The 15,299-nt window shown below is 40.8% G+C and overlaps 2 protein-coding genes across 2 annotated transcripts; one reads left to right on the top strand and one right to left on the bottom strand.

The window, feature by feature from the left end:
- Positions 1-391: 391 nt before the first annotated feature.
- On the bottom strand, positions 392-1,749 carry LOC119805707 (stress-70 protein, mitochondrial-like; the record flags this gene model as incomplete). The annotated part of the gene is given in 4 exon segments (XM_038317549.1): positions 392-496; positions 499-1,350; positions 1,352-1,515; positions 1,518-1,749. Coding segments are annotated over 4 exon segments (1,272 nt in total), but the record flags the coding sequence as incomplete, so codon positions are not given.
- A 4-nt stretch (positions 1,750-1,753) lies between these two features.
- LOC119805708 (stress-70 protein, mitochondrial-like) lies at positions 1,754-2,656 on the top strand (the record flags this gene model as incomplete). Its single annotated transcript, XM_038317550.1, has 1 exon — positions 1,754-2,656. A coding segment is annotated over one exon (750 nt), but the record flags the coding sequence as incomplete, so codon positions are not given.
- Positions 2,657-15,299: the final 12,643 nt, after the last annotated feature.

Raw genomic sequence — 15,299 nt, 5'->3', positions numbered from 1 at the left:
AAGGCAAAAAGAAGTCAAAGTAGGTAATGAAGAAATCAAAGAAAGTAAAGAAGAAGTCAAGAAGGTGCAAAGGATGTCAAAAAAGGTAAAGAAGTCAAAGATGTTAAAGAAGTCAAAGAAGGTAAAGAAGATATAAAAGAATGTGATGAAGAGATAAAAGAAGTTAAAGAAGTCAAAGAAGGTAAAGAAGTTAAAAATGTAAAGAAGAAGTCAAGGAAGGAAAAGAAGTTTGAAGAAGGTAAATAATAAGTCAAAGAAGGCAAAAAGAAGTCAAAGTAGGTAATGAAGAAATCAAAGAAGGTAAAGAAGAAGTCAAGAAGGTGCAAAGGAAGTCAAAATAGGTAAAGAAGTCAAAGAAGGTAAAGAAGATGTCAAAGAAGGTCAAGAAGACCTCCTGAATGGCAGCTCTGATGGCTAAAGCCTCATTAGGATTCACAGCTTTACTTGGGGCTCTGCCAAACATATCTTGCGCAGTCTGCTGAACCTTGGGCATCCTCCCGTCATGCCACCAACCAAAATCAATTCTCCTATGTCACTCTTGCTGACTTCTGCGTCTTGCATCGCTTTCTGGCAGGGAGTAACAGTCCTCTTGATTAGATCTGCGACGATGCCCTCAAAGTGAGCTCGAGTTACCTTCATATTCAAATGTTTGGGTCCAGAAGCATCCATTGTAAGATATGGCAAGTTGATGTCAGTCTGAACAGATGAGGAGAGTTCACACTTAGCCATCTCAGCAGCTTCCCGAACCCTCTGAAGTGCCATGTTGTCTTTCGTCAAATCAACCCCTGTCTCCCTCTTGAACTCCTTGACAATGTGTCGTAACAAAGCCTGGTCAAAGTCTTCACCGCCACAGAAAGTATCCCCATTGGTGGATTTCACCTCAAACACTCCTTTCTGAATTTCCAGGATAGAAACATCAAAGGTTCCACCACCTAAATCATACACAGAAATGACTTTATCTTCGGATTTGTCCAGACCATACGCCAGGGCAGCAGCTGTAGGTTCATTAATCACTTGAAGTACATTTAGCCCAGATATCTGGCCAGCATCCTTCGTGGCCTGTCGATGTGAGTCACTGAAATAAGCAGGGACTGTGATCACAGCATTTTTTGCTGTGTGACCCAAGTAATTTTCCGCAGTCTCTTTCATCTTCATCAACACAAATGCTCCAATCTGACTAGGAGAATAGAGTTTCCAATGAGCCTCAACCCAGGCATCACCATTAGAGGCACGGACAATCTTAAAGGGAACGTTTTTGGTGTCTTTCTGTACTTCAGGGTCATCATAGCGACGTCCAATCAGACGCTTAGTAGCATAGAAGGTGTTGTTTGGGTTGGTGACAGCCTGTCGGCTTTGCTGGAATACCAACAAGTCGTTCTCCATCTGCTGTAAAGGCAACAACAGAAGGCGTAGTTCTGGCACCTTCAGCATTCTCCAGGACCTTTGCTTGTTTGCCCTCCATAACCGCCACACAGGAGTTGGTAGTACCCAGATCAATACCAACAACTGCACCCTAATTGCCTCTGATGCATAATCTCTTCTTGAAGCAAATCTACAAGCTTCATGACTAACGCCATTCCAGCCATCCTGGTGACGGGCTGCCGCCAGACTCCGGGAGGCTGCGGCGCCCACGAGACGCACGGCCGCGGCTCTGCTGGCGCTTATCATGGCGGCTGGACTGAGGGGACGCGAGAGCAGAGAGCAAACACCCCACAGGTCTGGAGCTGCGCAGCACAGCGGCGGCCACACTTCTAATGTCACCAATGTGCTGCTCCTGGATGTCACTCCCCTCTCTCTGGGTATTGAGACTCTGGGAGGTGTCTTTACTAAACTTATTAATAGGAACACCACAATTCCAACCAAAAAGAGCCAGGTATTTTCTACCGCTGCTGACGGACAAACTCAAGTAGAGATTAAAGTGTGTCAGGGAGAGCGAGAGATGGCTGGGGACAACAAACTTCTAGGACAGTTCACTTTGGTTGGAATTCCCCCAGCCCCTCGTGGAGTCCCTCAGATTGAAGTTACATTTGACATTGATGCCAATGGTATTGTTCACGTTTCTGCCAAAGATAAAGGAACAGGACGTGAACAACAGATTGTGATCCAGTCTTCTGGTGGATTAAGCAAAGATGACATTGAAAATATGGTTAAAAATGCAGAGAAGTATGCTGAGCAAGATCGGAGAAAGAAGGAACACGTTGAAGCAGTTAATATGGCTGAAGGAATTATTCATGACACAGAAACCAAGATGGAAGAATTCAAGGACCAGTTACCTGCTGATGAGTGCAACAAGCTAAAGGAAGAGATTTCCAAAATGAGAGAACTGCTTGCACGGAAGGACAGTGAAATGGGAGAAAACATCAGACAGGCAGCATCTTCACTGCAGCAGGCGTCACTGAATCTCTTTGAGATGGCGTATAAAAAGATGGCATCTGAACGGGAAGGTTCTGGAAGTTCTGGTACTGGGGAACAGAAGGAAGACCAGAAGGAGGAGAAACAGTAACAATGGCAAGGCTTTGAGAGAGGCCAGAAGGACAACATGAAGCTTGGGAGTAAAGGGACGTCCTGAGCAGAAAAGGGTCAAACTTCAGTCTTTTTACTGTGTTTTTGCAGTAACCCATATAATTTCCTTAATAAATATATGTAGTGAAAATTAGCTAACTCATTTTAATGGGTGGTAATTCAGAAGTAGTAGTTCATACCATTCTGTCGCTAGCCAGTTAGTTTCAGCCACGTCTAAAGGGGTGGGGTGGGGCTGTATACCAATCATTATTAAGATATATCTGGTTTGTGCTGAAGGGGCCATGTTTTCAAAGTGTGAAACCCATTTCACATGCAGTAGTCTTGTCATGGACCTTGGATTGTATGTAGATCTTTGTTAGCCAAGAGGACTGCTATAAAGAATGGTCTATTTGTATATGAGGTGATCCTTCAGGCCTTGCAAGACTAAGCTACCTGTGCTATGCATGGTTTGTTGGTACAGAAGCTAAGTCAGTGTAAGCCAGCTGTTAGCCATGGCTTAAATAGATCCAGGATAATGAATGATGAAGTCTTTTGTGGTCCTAAGTCATACTTTCCAAGCTACCTTCTAGGTTGGCCTGTGTCTGGCACTTATATCAATGATGATTGTTCTTTTCATCCATTTTGGAGGTTTTTTTAAAAAAATAAAATTCTAAGAAATCTTGAAAAAAAATTAAAAAAAGAAGGTAAAGAAGAGATAAAAGAATGTAATGAAGAGATAAAAGAAGTTAAAGAAGCAGTCAAAGATGGTAAAGAGGAAGGTAAAAATGTAAAGAAGATGTGAAAGAAGGTAAAGAAGAAGGTAAAAAAGTTAAAGAAGAAGTCAAAGTAGGAAAAGAAGCTTAAAGAAGGTAAAGAAGAAGTCAAAGAGTGCAAAAAGAAGTCAAAATACGTGAAGCAGAAGTCAAAGAAGGTAAAGAAGAAGTCAAAAAGGTAAAGAAGAAGTCAAATAAAATAAAGAAGAAGTCAAATAAATAAAGAAGAAGTCAAAGAAGGTAAACAAGAAGTCAAGAAGTTAAAGAAGAACATAAAGAAGGTAAGGAAAAAGTCAAAGAAGGTAAAGAAGAAGGCAAAGAAGGTAAAGAAGAGGTAAAAGAAGGTAAGGAAGATGTCAAAGAATTTACCAGAAGAAGATAAAAAGGTAAAGAAGAAGTCAAAGAAGGCAAAGAAGAAGTCAAAGAAGGTAAAGAAAATGTCAAAGAAGGTAAAGAAGTCAAAGAAGATCAAAAAGAAGACAAAGAAGGTATAAAAGAAGTCAAAGAAGGTAAAGAAGAAGTCAAAAAAGGTAAAGAAGAAGTCAAAAAAGGTAAAGAAGTAGGCAAAGAAGGTAAGGAAGAAGTCAAGAAGGTAAAGAAGAACATAAAGAAGGTAAAGAAGAAGTCAAAGAAAGTACAAAGGATGTAAAAAAAGGTAAAGAAGTCAAAGAAGGTAAAGAACAAGTCAAAGAGGGTAAAGAAGAGGTAAAAGATGGTAAAGACGAAGTAAAAGAAGATAAAAAAGAAGTCAAAGAAGGTAAAGAAGAGGTAAAAGAAGGTAAAGAAGAGGTAAAAGAAGGTAAAGAAGAGGTCAAAGAAGTTAAAGAAGATGTCAAAGAAGGTAAAGAAGAAGTCAAAGAAGATCAAGAAGAAGTCAAAGAAGGTAAAAAGAAGTTAAAGAAGGTAAAGAAGAAGTCAAGAAGGTACAAAGGAAGTCAAAAAAGGTACAGAAGTCAAAGAAGGTAAAAAAGAAGTCAAAGAAGCTAAAGAAGGGATAAAAGAAGGTAAAGAAGAAGTCAAAGAAGGGAAAGAAGAAGGAAAAAAAGTAAAGAATATGTCAAAGAAGGTAAAGAAGATGGAAAAGAAGCTTAAAGAAGGTAAGAAGAAGTCAAAGAAGGCAAAAAGAAGTCAAAGTAGGTAAAGAAGAAGTCACAGAAGGTAAAGAAGAAGTAAAAAATGTAAAGAAGAAGTCAAAGAAAATAAAAAAGAAGTCAAAGAAGGTAAAGAAGAAGTCAAGAAGGTAAAGAAGAACATAAAAAAGGTAAAGAAGAAGTCAAAGAAGGTAAAGATGTCAAAGAAGGTATGGAACAAGTCAAGAAGGTAAAGAAGAAATAAAGAAGGTAAAGAAGAAGTCAAAAGAGGTACAAAGGAAGAAAAAAATAAATAAGTAAAAGAAGGTAAAGAAGAAGTCAAAAAGGTAAAGAAGAAGATAAACAATATGTCAAAGAATGTAAATAGAAGGTAATGAAGGGAAATATGAAGTCAAAGAAGGTAGAGAAGAAGGAAAAGAAGGTGAAAGATGGTAAAGAAGAAGTCAAAGAAGGCAAAAAAGAAATCAAATAATGTAAAGAAGAAGTCAAAGAAGGTAAAGAAGAAGTCAAAAAAGGTAAAGAAGAAGGCAAAGAAGGTAAGGAAGAAGTCAAGTAGGAAAAGAACATAAAGAAGGTAAAGAAAAGTCAAAGAAGTTAAAGAAGAAGTCAAAGAAGTTAAAGAAGAGGTAAAAGAAAGTAAAGAAGAAGTCAAAGAAGGCAAAGAAGATGGAAAAGAAGATTAAAAAAGGTAAAGAATTACTGAAAGAAGGCAAAAAGAAGTCAAAGTAGGTAAAGAAGAAGTCAAAAAAGGTAAAGAAGAAGTAAAAAAGGTAAAGAAGAAGTCAAAGAAAATAAAAAAGAAGTCAAAGAAGGTAAAGAAGAAGTCAAGAAGGTAAAGAAGAACATAAAGAAGGTAAAGAAAAAGTCAGAGAAGGTATAGAAGAAGTCAAAGAGGGTAAAGAAGAGGTAAAAGAAGGTAAAGAAGAAGTCAAAGAAGGTAAAGAAGAAGGTAAAAAGGTAAAGAAGATGTCAAAGAAGGTAAAGAAGAATGAAGAGAAGCTTAAAGAATGTAAATAAGAAGTCAAAGAAGGCAAAGAAGAAGTCAAAGAAGGTAAAGAAGATGTCAAAGCAGATAAAGAAGATGTCAAAGAAGGTAAAGAAGATGTCAAAGAAGGTAAAGAAGAAGTCAAAGAAGATCAAGAAGAAGTCAAAGATGGTAAAGAAGAAGTAAAAAAGGTAAAGAAGAAGTCAAAGAAAATAAAAAAGAAGTCAAAGAAGGTAAAGAAGAAGTCAAGAAGGTAAAGAAGAACATAAAGAAGGTAAAGAAAAAGTCAAAGAAGGTAAAGAAGGAGTCAAAAAGGTAAAGAAGTAGTCAAAGAAAATAAAGAAGTCAAAGAAGGTAAAGAAGAAGTCAAAAAGGTAAAGAAGAACATACAGAAGGTAAAGAAAAAGTCAAAGAAGGTAAAGAAGTCAAAGAAGGTAAAGAAGAAGTCAAAGAAGGTAAGGAAGAAGTCAAGAACGTAAAGAAGAGCATAAAGAAGGTAATGAAGAATTCAAAGATGGTAAAATGGAAGTAAAAATAAGGTAAAGAATTCAAAGAAGATAAAGAAGAAGTCAAAGTAGGTAAAGAAGAGTTAAAAGAAGGTATAGAATAAGGTAAAGAAGATGTAAAAGAAGCTAAAGAAGTACGTAAATAAGGTAAAGATCGTAAAGAAGAAGGTAAAGAAGTTACAGAAGAAATTAAAGAAGGTAAAGATGCAGGAAAAGAAGGTAAAGAAGTCAAATAAGGTAAAGAAGTAGTCAATAAAGGTAAAGAAGAAGGTAAAGAAGGTAAGAAGAAGTCAAAGAAGGTAAAGAAGAAGTCAGAGGAGGTAAAGAAGACAAAGAAGGTATAGAATAATTCATAGAAGGCAAAGAGGATTTCAAAGGTTCAAAGGCAGTAAAAAAGGTAAAGAAGTCAAAGAAGGTAAAGAAGAAGTCAAAGAATGTAATGAAGTGGTAAAAGAAGGTAAAGAAGAGGTAAAAGAAGATAAAGAAGAAGTCAAAGAAGTTAAAGAATAAGGTAAAAAGATAAAAGAGATCACAAAGTAGGTAAAGAAAACACAGAGTTCCAGGTATTTGTGTTTGTTGCATGTGCCTCTTATGGTCATATCCAAAGATATCTGGAACGCAGCTGGAGAGACATCTGGGGCACAGGTAGAAAACAGCTGGAGAGACATCTGGATCACAGCTGGAGAGACATCTGGAACGCAGCTGGAGAGACATCTGGAACGCAGCTGGAGAGACATCTGGGGAACAGCTGGAACACAGGTGGAGAGACATCTGGATCATAGCTGGAGAAACATCTGGAGTGACATCTGTAACACAGCTGGAGACACATCTGTAACGCAGCTGGAGAGACATCTGGAACATAGCTGGAGAGACATCTGGAACACAGCTGTAGAGACATCTTGGGCACAGCTGTGGAAACATCTGGAACACAGCTGGAGAGACATCTGGAGCACAGCTGGAGCAATTAATTTTATTTTATTTTTTTCCTCATTTTTTTATTCAAGATTTCCATCTCCTCCCCTTTCCCTCCCCTCCCTTCCACCCATACCCCCACTCCACCCCTCTCCAAAGACAAAGAGCCATCAGGGTTCCCTTCACTATGTTAAGTCCAAGGTCCTCCCAGTTCCCCCTAAGTCCAGGAAGGTGAGCAACCAAACTGACAAGGCTCACAGTGAGCCCATCCATGCCGTAGAGTTCATGTTCATTGCCATTGTCCTTGGTTTCTCAGTCCCCCTCCACCGTCAGCCACACTCAGAGAGTCCGGTTTGGTACCCTGTTCCATCAGTCCCATTCCGACTGGACTTGGTGGTCTCCCGTTAGATCTGTTCCACCGTCTCAATGGGTAAAAGCACTCCTCGTGGTCCTGGCTTCCTTGCTCATGATCTCCCTCCTTTTGCTCCTCATCAGGACCTTGAGAGCTCAGTCTGGTGCTCCTATGTGGGGCTCTGTCATTTTCTCCATCCAATGCCAGGTGAAGGTTCTATGGTGATATGCAAGATATTCATGAGTATGACAATAGGATCTGGACATTTCTGGCACCCTCTCCTCAGCTGCCCTAGGAACTAGCTGGGGTCGTCTTCCTGGACACCTGGGAACCCCTCTAGAGTCAAGTCTCTGCCAACCCTAGAATGGCTCCCTTAACTAAGATATATAATTCCTTATTCCCATATCCACCCTTCCTATACCCCAACCATCCTATTCCCCCAAGCTCTTCCCATCCTCCACTTCACCCTTTTCTCTCCCCATACCCCCATCCCCCCATCCCACCCCACCCCCATGTTCCCATTTTTTGTCCGGCAATCTTGTCTACTTCCAATAACCAGGAGGATAACTATATGTTTTTCTTTGGGTTCACCTTCTTATATAGCTTCTCTAGGATTTTTTACGAATTATAGGCTCGATGTCCTTTATTTGTGGCTAGAAACCAATTATGAGTGAGTACATCCCATGTTCCTCTTTTTGGGCCTGGGTTACCTCGCTCAGGATGGTGTTTTCTATTTCCATCCATTTGCATGCAAAATTCAAGATGTCATTGTTTTTTACCGCTGAGTAGTACTCTAATATGTATATATTCCACACTTTCTTCATCCATTCTTCCACTGAAGGGCATCTAGGTTGTTTCCAGGTTCTGGCTATTACAAATAATGCTGCTATAAACATAGTTGAACAAATGCTTTTGTAATATGATTGGGCATCTCTTGGGTAAATTCCCAATAGTGGGATTGCTGGGTCCTGGGGTAGGTTGATCCCAAATTTCCTGAGAAACCGCCACACTGCTTTCCAAAGCGGTTGCACAAGTTTGCATTCCCACCAGCAATGGATGAGTGTACCCCTTACTCCACATCCTCTCCTGCAAAGGCTATCATTGGTGTTTTTGATTTTAGCCATTCTGACAGGTGTAAGATGGTATCTCAGCGTTGTTTTGATTTGCATTTCCCTGATTGCTAAGGAGGTTGAGCATGCCCTTAAGTGTCTTTTGGCCATTCGGACTTCTTCTGTTGAGAATTCTCTGTTCAGTTCAGTGCCCCATTTTTTAATTGGGTTAATTAGCATTTTAAAGTCTAGTCTCTTGAGTTCCTTATATATTTTGGAGATCAGGCCTTTGTCTGTTGCGGGGTTGGTGAAGATCTTTTCCCAGTCAGTAGGCTGCCTTTTTGTCTTAGTGACAGTGTCCTTTGCTTTACAGAAGCTGCTCAGCTTCAGGAGGTCCCATTTATTCAATGTTGCCCTTAATGTCTGTGCTGCTGGGGCTATATGTAGGAAGCGGTCTCCTGTGCCCAAATGTTGTAGAGTACTTCCCACTTTCTCCTCTAACAGGTTCAGTGTGTTCAGATTGATATTGAGGTCTTTAATCCATTTGGACTTGAGTTTTGTGCATGGTGATAGACACGGATCTACTTTCATTTTTCTACAGGTTGACATCCAGTTATGCCAGCACCATTTGTTGAAGATGCTTTCTTTCTTCCATTGTGTGCTTTTAGCTCCTTTATCAAAAATCAGGTGTTCATAGATTTGTGGGTTAAGATCTGGGTCTTCTGTTCGATTCCATTGATCAACTTCTCTATTTTTATGCCAATACCAAGCTGTTTTCAATACTGTAGCTCTGTAATAGAGTTTGAAGTCAGGGATGGTAATGCCTCCAGAAGTTCCTTTATTGTATAAGATTGTTTTGGCTATCCTGGGTTTCTTGTTCTTCCATATAAAGGTGATTATTGTCCTCTCAAGATCTGTGAAGAATTTTGATGGGATCTTTAAGGGGATTGCATTAAATCTATAGATTGCCTTTGGTAGTATTGCCATTTTTACTATGTTGATCCTCCCAATCCAAGAGCAAGGGAGATCCTTCCATTTTCTGGTGTCCTCTTCAATTTCTTTCTTCAAAGACTTAAAGTTCTTGTCAAATAGGTCTTTCACTTCCTTGGTTAGAGTTACCCCAAGATATTTTATGCTATTTGTGGCTATCATGAATGGTGACGCTTCTCTGATTTCTTTCTCTGCTTCCTTATCCTTTGTATATAGGAGGGCGACTGATTTTTTGGAGTTGATCTTGTATCCTGCCACGCTACTAAAGGAGTTTATCAGCTGTAGGAGTTCTTTGGTGGAGTTTTTCGGGTCGCTTATGTACACTATCATATCATCAGCAAATAATGAAAGTTTAACTTCTTCCTTTCCAATTCGAATCCCCTTGATCCCCCTTGTTTTGTCTTATTGCTATTGCTAGAACTTCAAGTACTATATTGAAGAGATAAGGAGAGAGTGGACAGCCTTGTCGCGTTCCTGAGTTTAGTGGGATGGCCTTGAGTTTCTCTCCATTTAATTTGATGTTAGCTGTCGGATTGCTGTAAATAGCCTTTATTATATTTAGGAATGACCCCTGTATCTCTAATCTCTCCAAGACCTTTATCATAAAGGGGTGCTGAATTTTGTCAAATGCTTTTTCTGCATCTAATGAGATGATCATATGGTTTTTATCCTTCAGTTTATTTATATGATGGATTACATTGATAGATTTTCGTATGTTGAACCAGCCCTGCATCTCTGGGATGAAGCCTACTTGATCATAGTGGATAATTTTTCTTTTGTGTTCTTGGATTCAGTTTGCCAGTACTTTATTGAGAATTTTTGCATCGATGTTCATAAGTGAGATTGGCCTGTAGTTCTCTTTCTTGGTTGAGTCTTTGTGCGGTTTAGGTATCAGGGTAATTGTAGCTTCATAAAAGGAATTTGGCAATGACTGTTCTGTTTCTATATTATGAAATACCTTAAGGAGTATAGGTATTAGGTCTTCTTGGAAGTTCTGGTAGAATTCTGCATTGAACCCATCAGGTCCTGGGCTCTTTTTGGTAGGAAGGTTTCTGATAACAGTTTCTAATTCTTCGCGACTAACAGGACTATTTAGAGCATTTACCTGGTCCTGGTTTAACTTTGGTATATGGTACTTGTCTAAAAAAGTGTCCATTTCTTTTACATTTTCCAATTTTGTGGCATACAGGCTTTTGTAGTAAGATCTAATGATTCTCTGAATTTCCTCTGTGTCTGTGATTATGTCCCCTTTTTCATTTCTGATCTTATTAATTTGTGTGTTCTCTCTCTGCCGTTTGATTAGTTTGGCTAGGGGTTTGTCAATCTTGTTGACTTTCTCCAAGAACCAGCTTTTTGTTTCATTGATTCTTTGGATTGTTTTGTGTGTTTCTATTTTGTTGATTTCTGCCCTCAGTTTGATAATTTCCAGTCTTCTACTCCTCCTAGGTGAGTCTGCTTCTTTCTTTCCTAAAGTTTTCAGGTGTGCTGTTAAGTCTCCTATGTGTGCTTTCTCCGTTTTTTTTAGGTGGGCACTTAGTGCTATGAATTTTCCTCTTAGCACTGCTTTCATAGTGTCCCATAAGTTTGAGTATGTTGTGTCTTTATTTTCGTTAAATTCAAGAAAGACTTTAATTTCTTTCTTTATTTCTTCCTTGACCCAGGTGTGGTTCAGTAGTTGACAGTTCAGTTTCCATGAGTTTGTAGGCTTTGTGGGGGTAGCATTGTTGTTGAATTCTAATTTTAATCCATGGTGATCCGATAAGATGCAGGTGGTTACTAATACGTTTTTGTAACTGTGGAAGTTTGCTTTGTTACCAAGTATGTGGTCAATTTTCGAAAAGGTTCCATGAGCCGCAGAGAAGAAGGTATATTCTTTCCTGTTTGGGTGGAATGTCCTATAGATGTCTGTTAAGTCCATTTGGTTCATTACCTCTATTAAGTCTCTTAATTCTCTGTTAGGTTTCTGTCGAATTGACCTGTCCATTGGTGAAAGAGGAGTGCTGAAGTCTCCCACTATCAGTGTGTTTGGTTTGATGGCTGCCTTGAGTTCTAGTAATGTTTCTTTTATATAAGTGGGTGCTTTTGTATTAGGGGCATAGATATTCAGGATTGAGACTTCATTCTGATAGATTTTTCCTGTAATGAGTATAAAGTGTCCCTTTCCATCTCTTCTGATTGATTTTAGTTTGAAGTCAACTTTGTTAGAAATTAGTATGGCCACACCCACTTGTTTCTTAGGTCCATTTGCTTGATAGACCTTTTCCCAACCCTTTACTCTGAGTAGATGTCTGTCTTTGTGGTTGAGGTGTGTTTCTTGTAAACAGCAGAATGTTGGATCCTGTTTTTGTAACCAATCTCTTAGCCTGTGCCTTTTTATAGGTGAATTGAGTCCGTTGATATTAAGTGATATTAATGACCAGTGGGTGTTAACTCAGTTGTCATTTTTTATTTGGTAGTAGAGATTGTGTGTTTCCTTTCTTTGAGATGTGCTGGTGAAGGGTCACTAGATGTCTGAGTTATTTTGGGCAATGCTGGACTCCTTTGTTTGTGAGTTTCCTTCTATTACTTTCTGTAAGGCTGGATTTGTGGCTATGTATTGTTTAAATTTGTTTTTATCCTGGAATATTTTGTTTTCTCCATTTATAGTGAATGAAAGCTTGGCTGGGTATAGTAATCTGGGCTTGCATCCATGGTCTCTTAGTTTCTGCAAAACATCTATCCAGGACCTTCTGGCTTTCATGGTTTCCACAGAGAAGTCAGGTGTTAGTCTGATAGGTTTTCCTTTATATGTTACTTGACCTTTTTCCTTTGCAGCTCTTAATATTCTTTCTTTATTCTGTATGTTTTGTGTTTTGATTATAATATGGCAGGGGGATGTTTTTTTTGATCCAGTCTATTTGGTGTTCTGTAAGCTTCTTGAACCTTAATAGGAATATCTTTCTTTAGGTTTGGGAAGTTTTCTTCTATAATTTTATTAAATATATTTTCTGGGCCATTGAGCTGTAATTCTTCTCCTTCTTCTATGCCTATTATTCTTAGGTTTGGTCTTTTTATTGTGTCCCAGATTTCCTGAATGTTTTGTGATGAGGATTTGTTGGATTTGCTGTTTTCTTTGATCAGTGCGTTTATTTTCTCTATGGTATCTTCAGAATCTGAGATTCTTTCTTCTATCTCTTGTATTCTGTTGGTTATGCTTGTTTCTGTAGTCTCTGTTCGTTTACATAGATTTTCCATATCCGGCTGGCCCTCGGGTTGAGTTTTCTTCCTTGCCTCCATTTCAGTTTTCAAGTCTTGCACTGTTTCCATTATTTGTTTGATTGTTTTTTCATGGTTTCCTAGGATATCATTTACGGAGTTACTCAACTCTTCAAACTTTTTGTTATTCTTTTTGTCCATTTCCTTAAGTTTTTCACATCCTGTTTAAGGGACTCTATTACTTTCATAAAGTCAATTTTTTCTACTTCTTCTTGATTAGTGTGTTCAAGTCCTCCTGTTATAACTTCGTTGGGTTCTGGTGCTTTCATGTTGTTTTTCAAATTGTTGGAGGAATTCTTGCATTGGTGCCTGCCCATTTCTTCCTCTGAATAATCCCCTTTGGGTCTTCTTTTAGAAGTTCAATTCCCCCCAATGAATTCTATTAACTCACCCCAATGAATGATGGATCCTCTGGCAGACTGTCAGGTCTCCTTGCAGGCTAAGCAGCTCGCTGACAAAGGGCCTACCTTGCTACAGGCAGTCTAATGAAGGAGGGGACCTGCCACCGGCCTGGGTGCACTCAATTCCAGATCCCAGGTGCCCAAACAGGCTGAGCTGTGGGATTTTGTGGCCCCAAAGACGGGAGGATGAGGGGGGGTAGGGGGTTCTGGGTGCAAGCTGGGAAGGGACAAGAAGAGAGAAGCAGTATCCGGAGAGAATAACCCCTGCAGGAAGAGCAGGGAGTGTGCAGGTGGGGGGGGAGAATTGGGGATTGTCGGTGGTCCCTCTCCGGGCAGCTGCCCAGGTTCAGGCACTCACTCCTCACTCACCCCAATGAATGATGGATCCTCTGGCTGACTGTCAGGTCTCCTTGCAGGCCAAGCAGCTAGCTAACAAAGGGCCTGCCTTGCTGGAGGCAGGCTAATGAAGGAGGGGACCTTCCCCCGGCCTGGGTGCACTCAATTCCAGGACCCCGGAGCCCAAACAGGCTGAGCTGTGGGATTTTGTGGCCCCAAATACGGGAGGATGAGGCGGGGTAGTGGGTTCTGGGTGCAAGCTGGGAAGGGACAGGAAGAGAGAGGCAGTATCCGGGGAGAATAACTCCTGCAGGAAGAGCAGGAAGTGTGCGGGTGGGGGGGAAAGTTGGGGAATGTCGGTGGTCCCTCTCAGGGCAGCTGCCCAGTTCAGGCACTCACTCCTCACTCACCCCAATGAATGATGGATCCTCTGGCCGACTGTCAGGTCTCCTTGCAGGCCAAGCAGCTAGCTAACAAAGGGCCAGCCTTGCTGGAGGCAGGCTAATGAAACCTTCCTTACCTTCTTTTACCTCTTCTTTACCTTCTTTGACTTCTTCTTTACCTTCTTTGACTTTTTCTTTACCTACTTTATGTTCTTCTTTACTTTTTGACTTCTTCTTTACCTTCTTTGACTTCTTTATTTTATTTGACTTCTTCTTTACATTTTTTACTTCTTCTTTACCTTCTTGACTTCTTCTTTACCTTCTTTGACTTCTTCTTTACCTTCTTTGACTTCTTCTTTACCTTCTTTGACTACTTCTTGATCTTCTTTGACAAAGAATTTAAAGAAGATTGTAGAGAATGTAGCGAAGAAGGTAAAGAAAGTAAAGAATGTAAAGAAGAAGTCAAAGAGGGTAAATAAGAAGGTAAAGAAGGCTGGAAACAACCTAGATGCCCTTCAGTGGAAGAATGGATGAAGAAACTGTGTAATATATACATGCTAGAATACTACTCAGCGGTAAAAAACAATGACATCTTGAATTTTGCATGCAAATGGATGGAAATAGAAAACACTATTCTGAGTAAGGTAACCCAGACCCAAAAAGATGAACATGGGATGTACTCACTCATAATCGGTTTCTAGCCATAATTAAAGGACATCGAGCCTATAAATTTGGGATCCTTGAGAAGATAATAAGAAGGTGAACTCCCAAAAAAAGATATAGTAATCCTCCTGGATATTGGAAGTAGACACGATCGCCAGGCAAAATTGGGAACTTGAGGGTTGGGCAAGACTGGGCCAAGGGAAGATGGGGAGAGAAAAGTGTGAAGGGAAGAATGGGGGGAGCTCGGAGGAATGGGGTGCTTGGGATATAGGAAGGGTGGATATGGGAGCAGGGAAGCATATATCTTAATTTAAGGAGCTACCTGAGGGCTGTCAAGAGACTTGACCCTAGAGGGGTTCCCAGGTTTCCAGGGAGACGCCCCCAGTTAGTTCCTTGGGCAGCTGAGGAGAGGGAGCCTGAAAAGGCCAGTTCCTATAGCCATACTGATGAATTTCTTGCATATCACCATAGAACCTTCACCTGACGATACTTAAAGAAAATGACAGAGCCCCACATTGGAGCACCGGACTGAGCTCCCAAGGTCCTGATGAGGAGCTGAAGGAGAGAGAACATGAGAAAGAAAGTCAGGACCGTGAGGGAACCTCCAGCTGGCGACAGATGGGGAAGGTGACTGAGCCCCACATTGGAGCACTGGACTGATCTCCCAAGGTCCTGATGAGGAGCAGAAGGAGCGAGAACATGAGGGAGAAAGTCAGGAACGAGAGGGGTGCGATCACTCATGGAGACGGTGGGACAGAACTAATGGGAGATCACCAACTCCAGTTGGAATGGGACTGATGGATCATGTGACCAAACCCGTCTCTCTGAATGTGGCCAACAGCGGGGGCTGACTGAGAAGCAAAGGACAATGGCTCTGGGCTCTGATTGTTCTTCATGGACGGGCTCTGTGGGAGCCTTCTCAGCTTGGTAGATCACCTTCCTGGACCTGGGGGGAGTTGGGAGGACCTTGGTCTTAGCATAGAGTGGGGAACCCTGATGGCTCCTTGGCCTTGAGAGGGAGGGAGGGGAGGTATGGGTGGAGGGGAGGGGAGGGAAGGGGGAGAAGGAGGGGAGAGGAAGGGGGAAGGAGGGGAGGGAGGG

The sequence above is a fragment of the Arvicola amphibius genome, unplaced genomic scaffold, assembly GCF_903992535.2.
Source record: "Arvicola amphibius unplaced genomic scaffold, mArvAmp1.2, whole genome shotgun sequence".
Taxonomy (NCBI): Eukaryota; Metazoa; Chordata; class Mammalia; order Rodentia; family Cricetidae; genus Arvicola; species Arvicola amphibius.
Note: the sequence above shows the minus strand (reverse complement) of the source record. Positions and strands in the feature narration are given on the sequence as shown.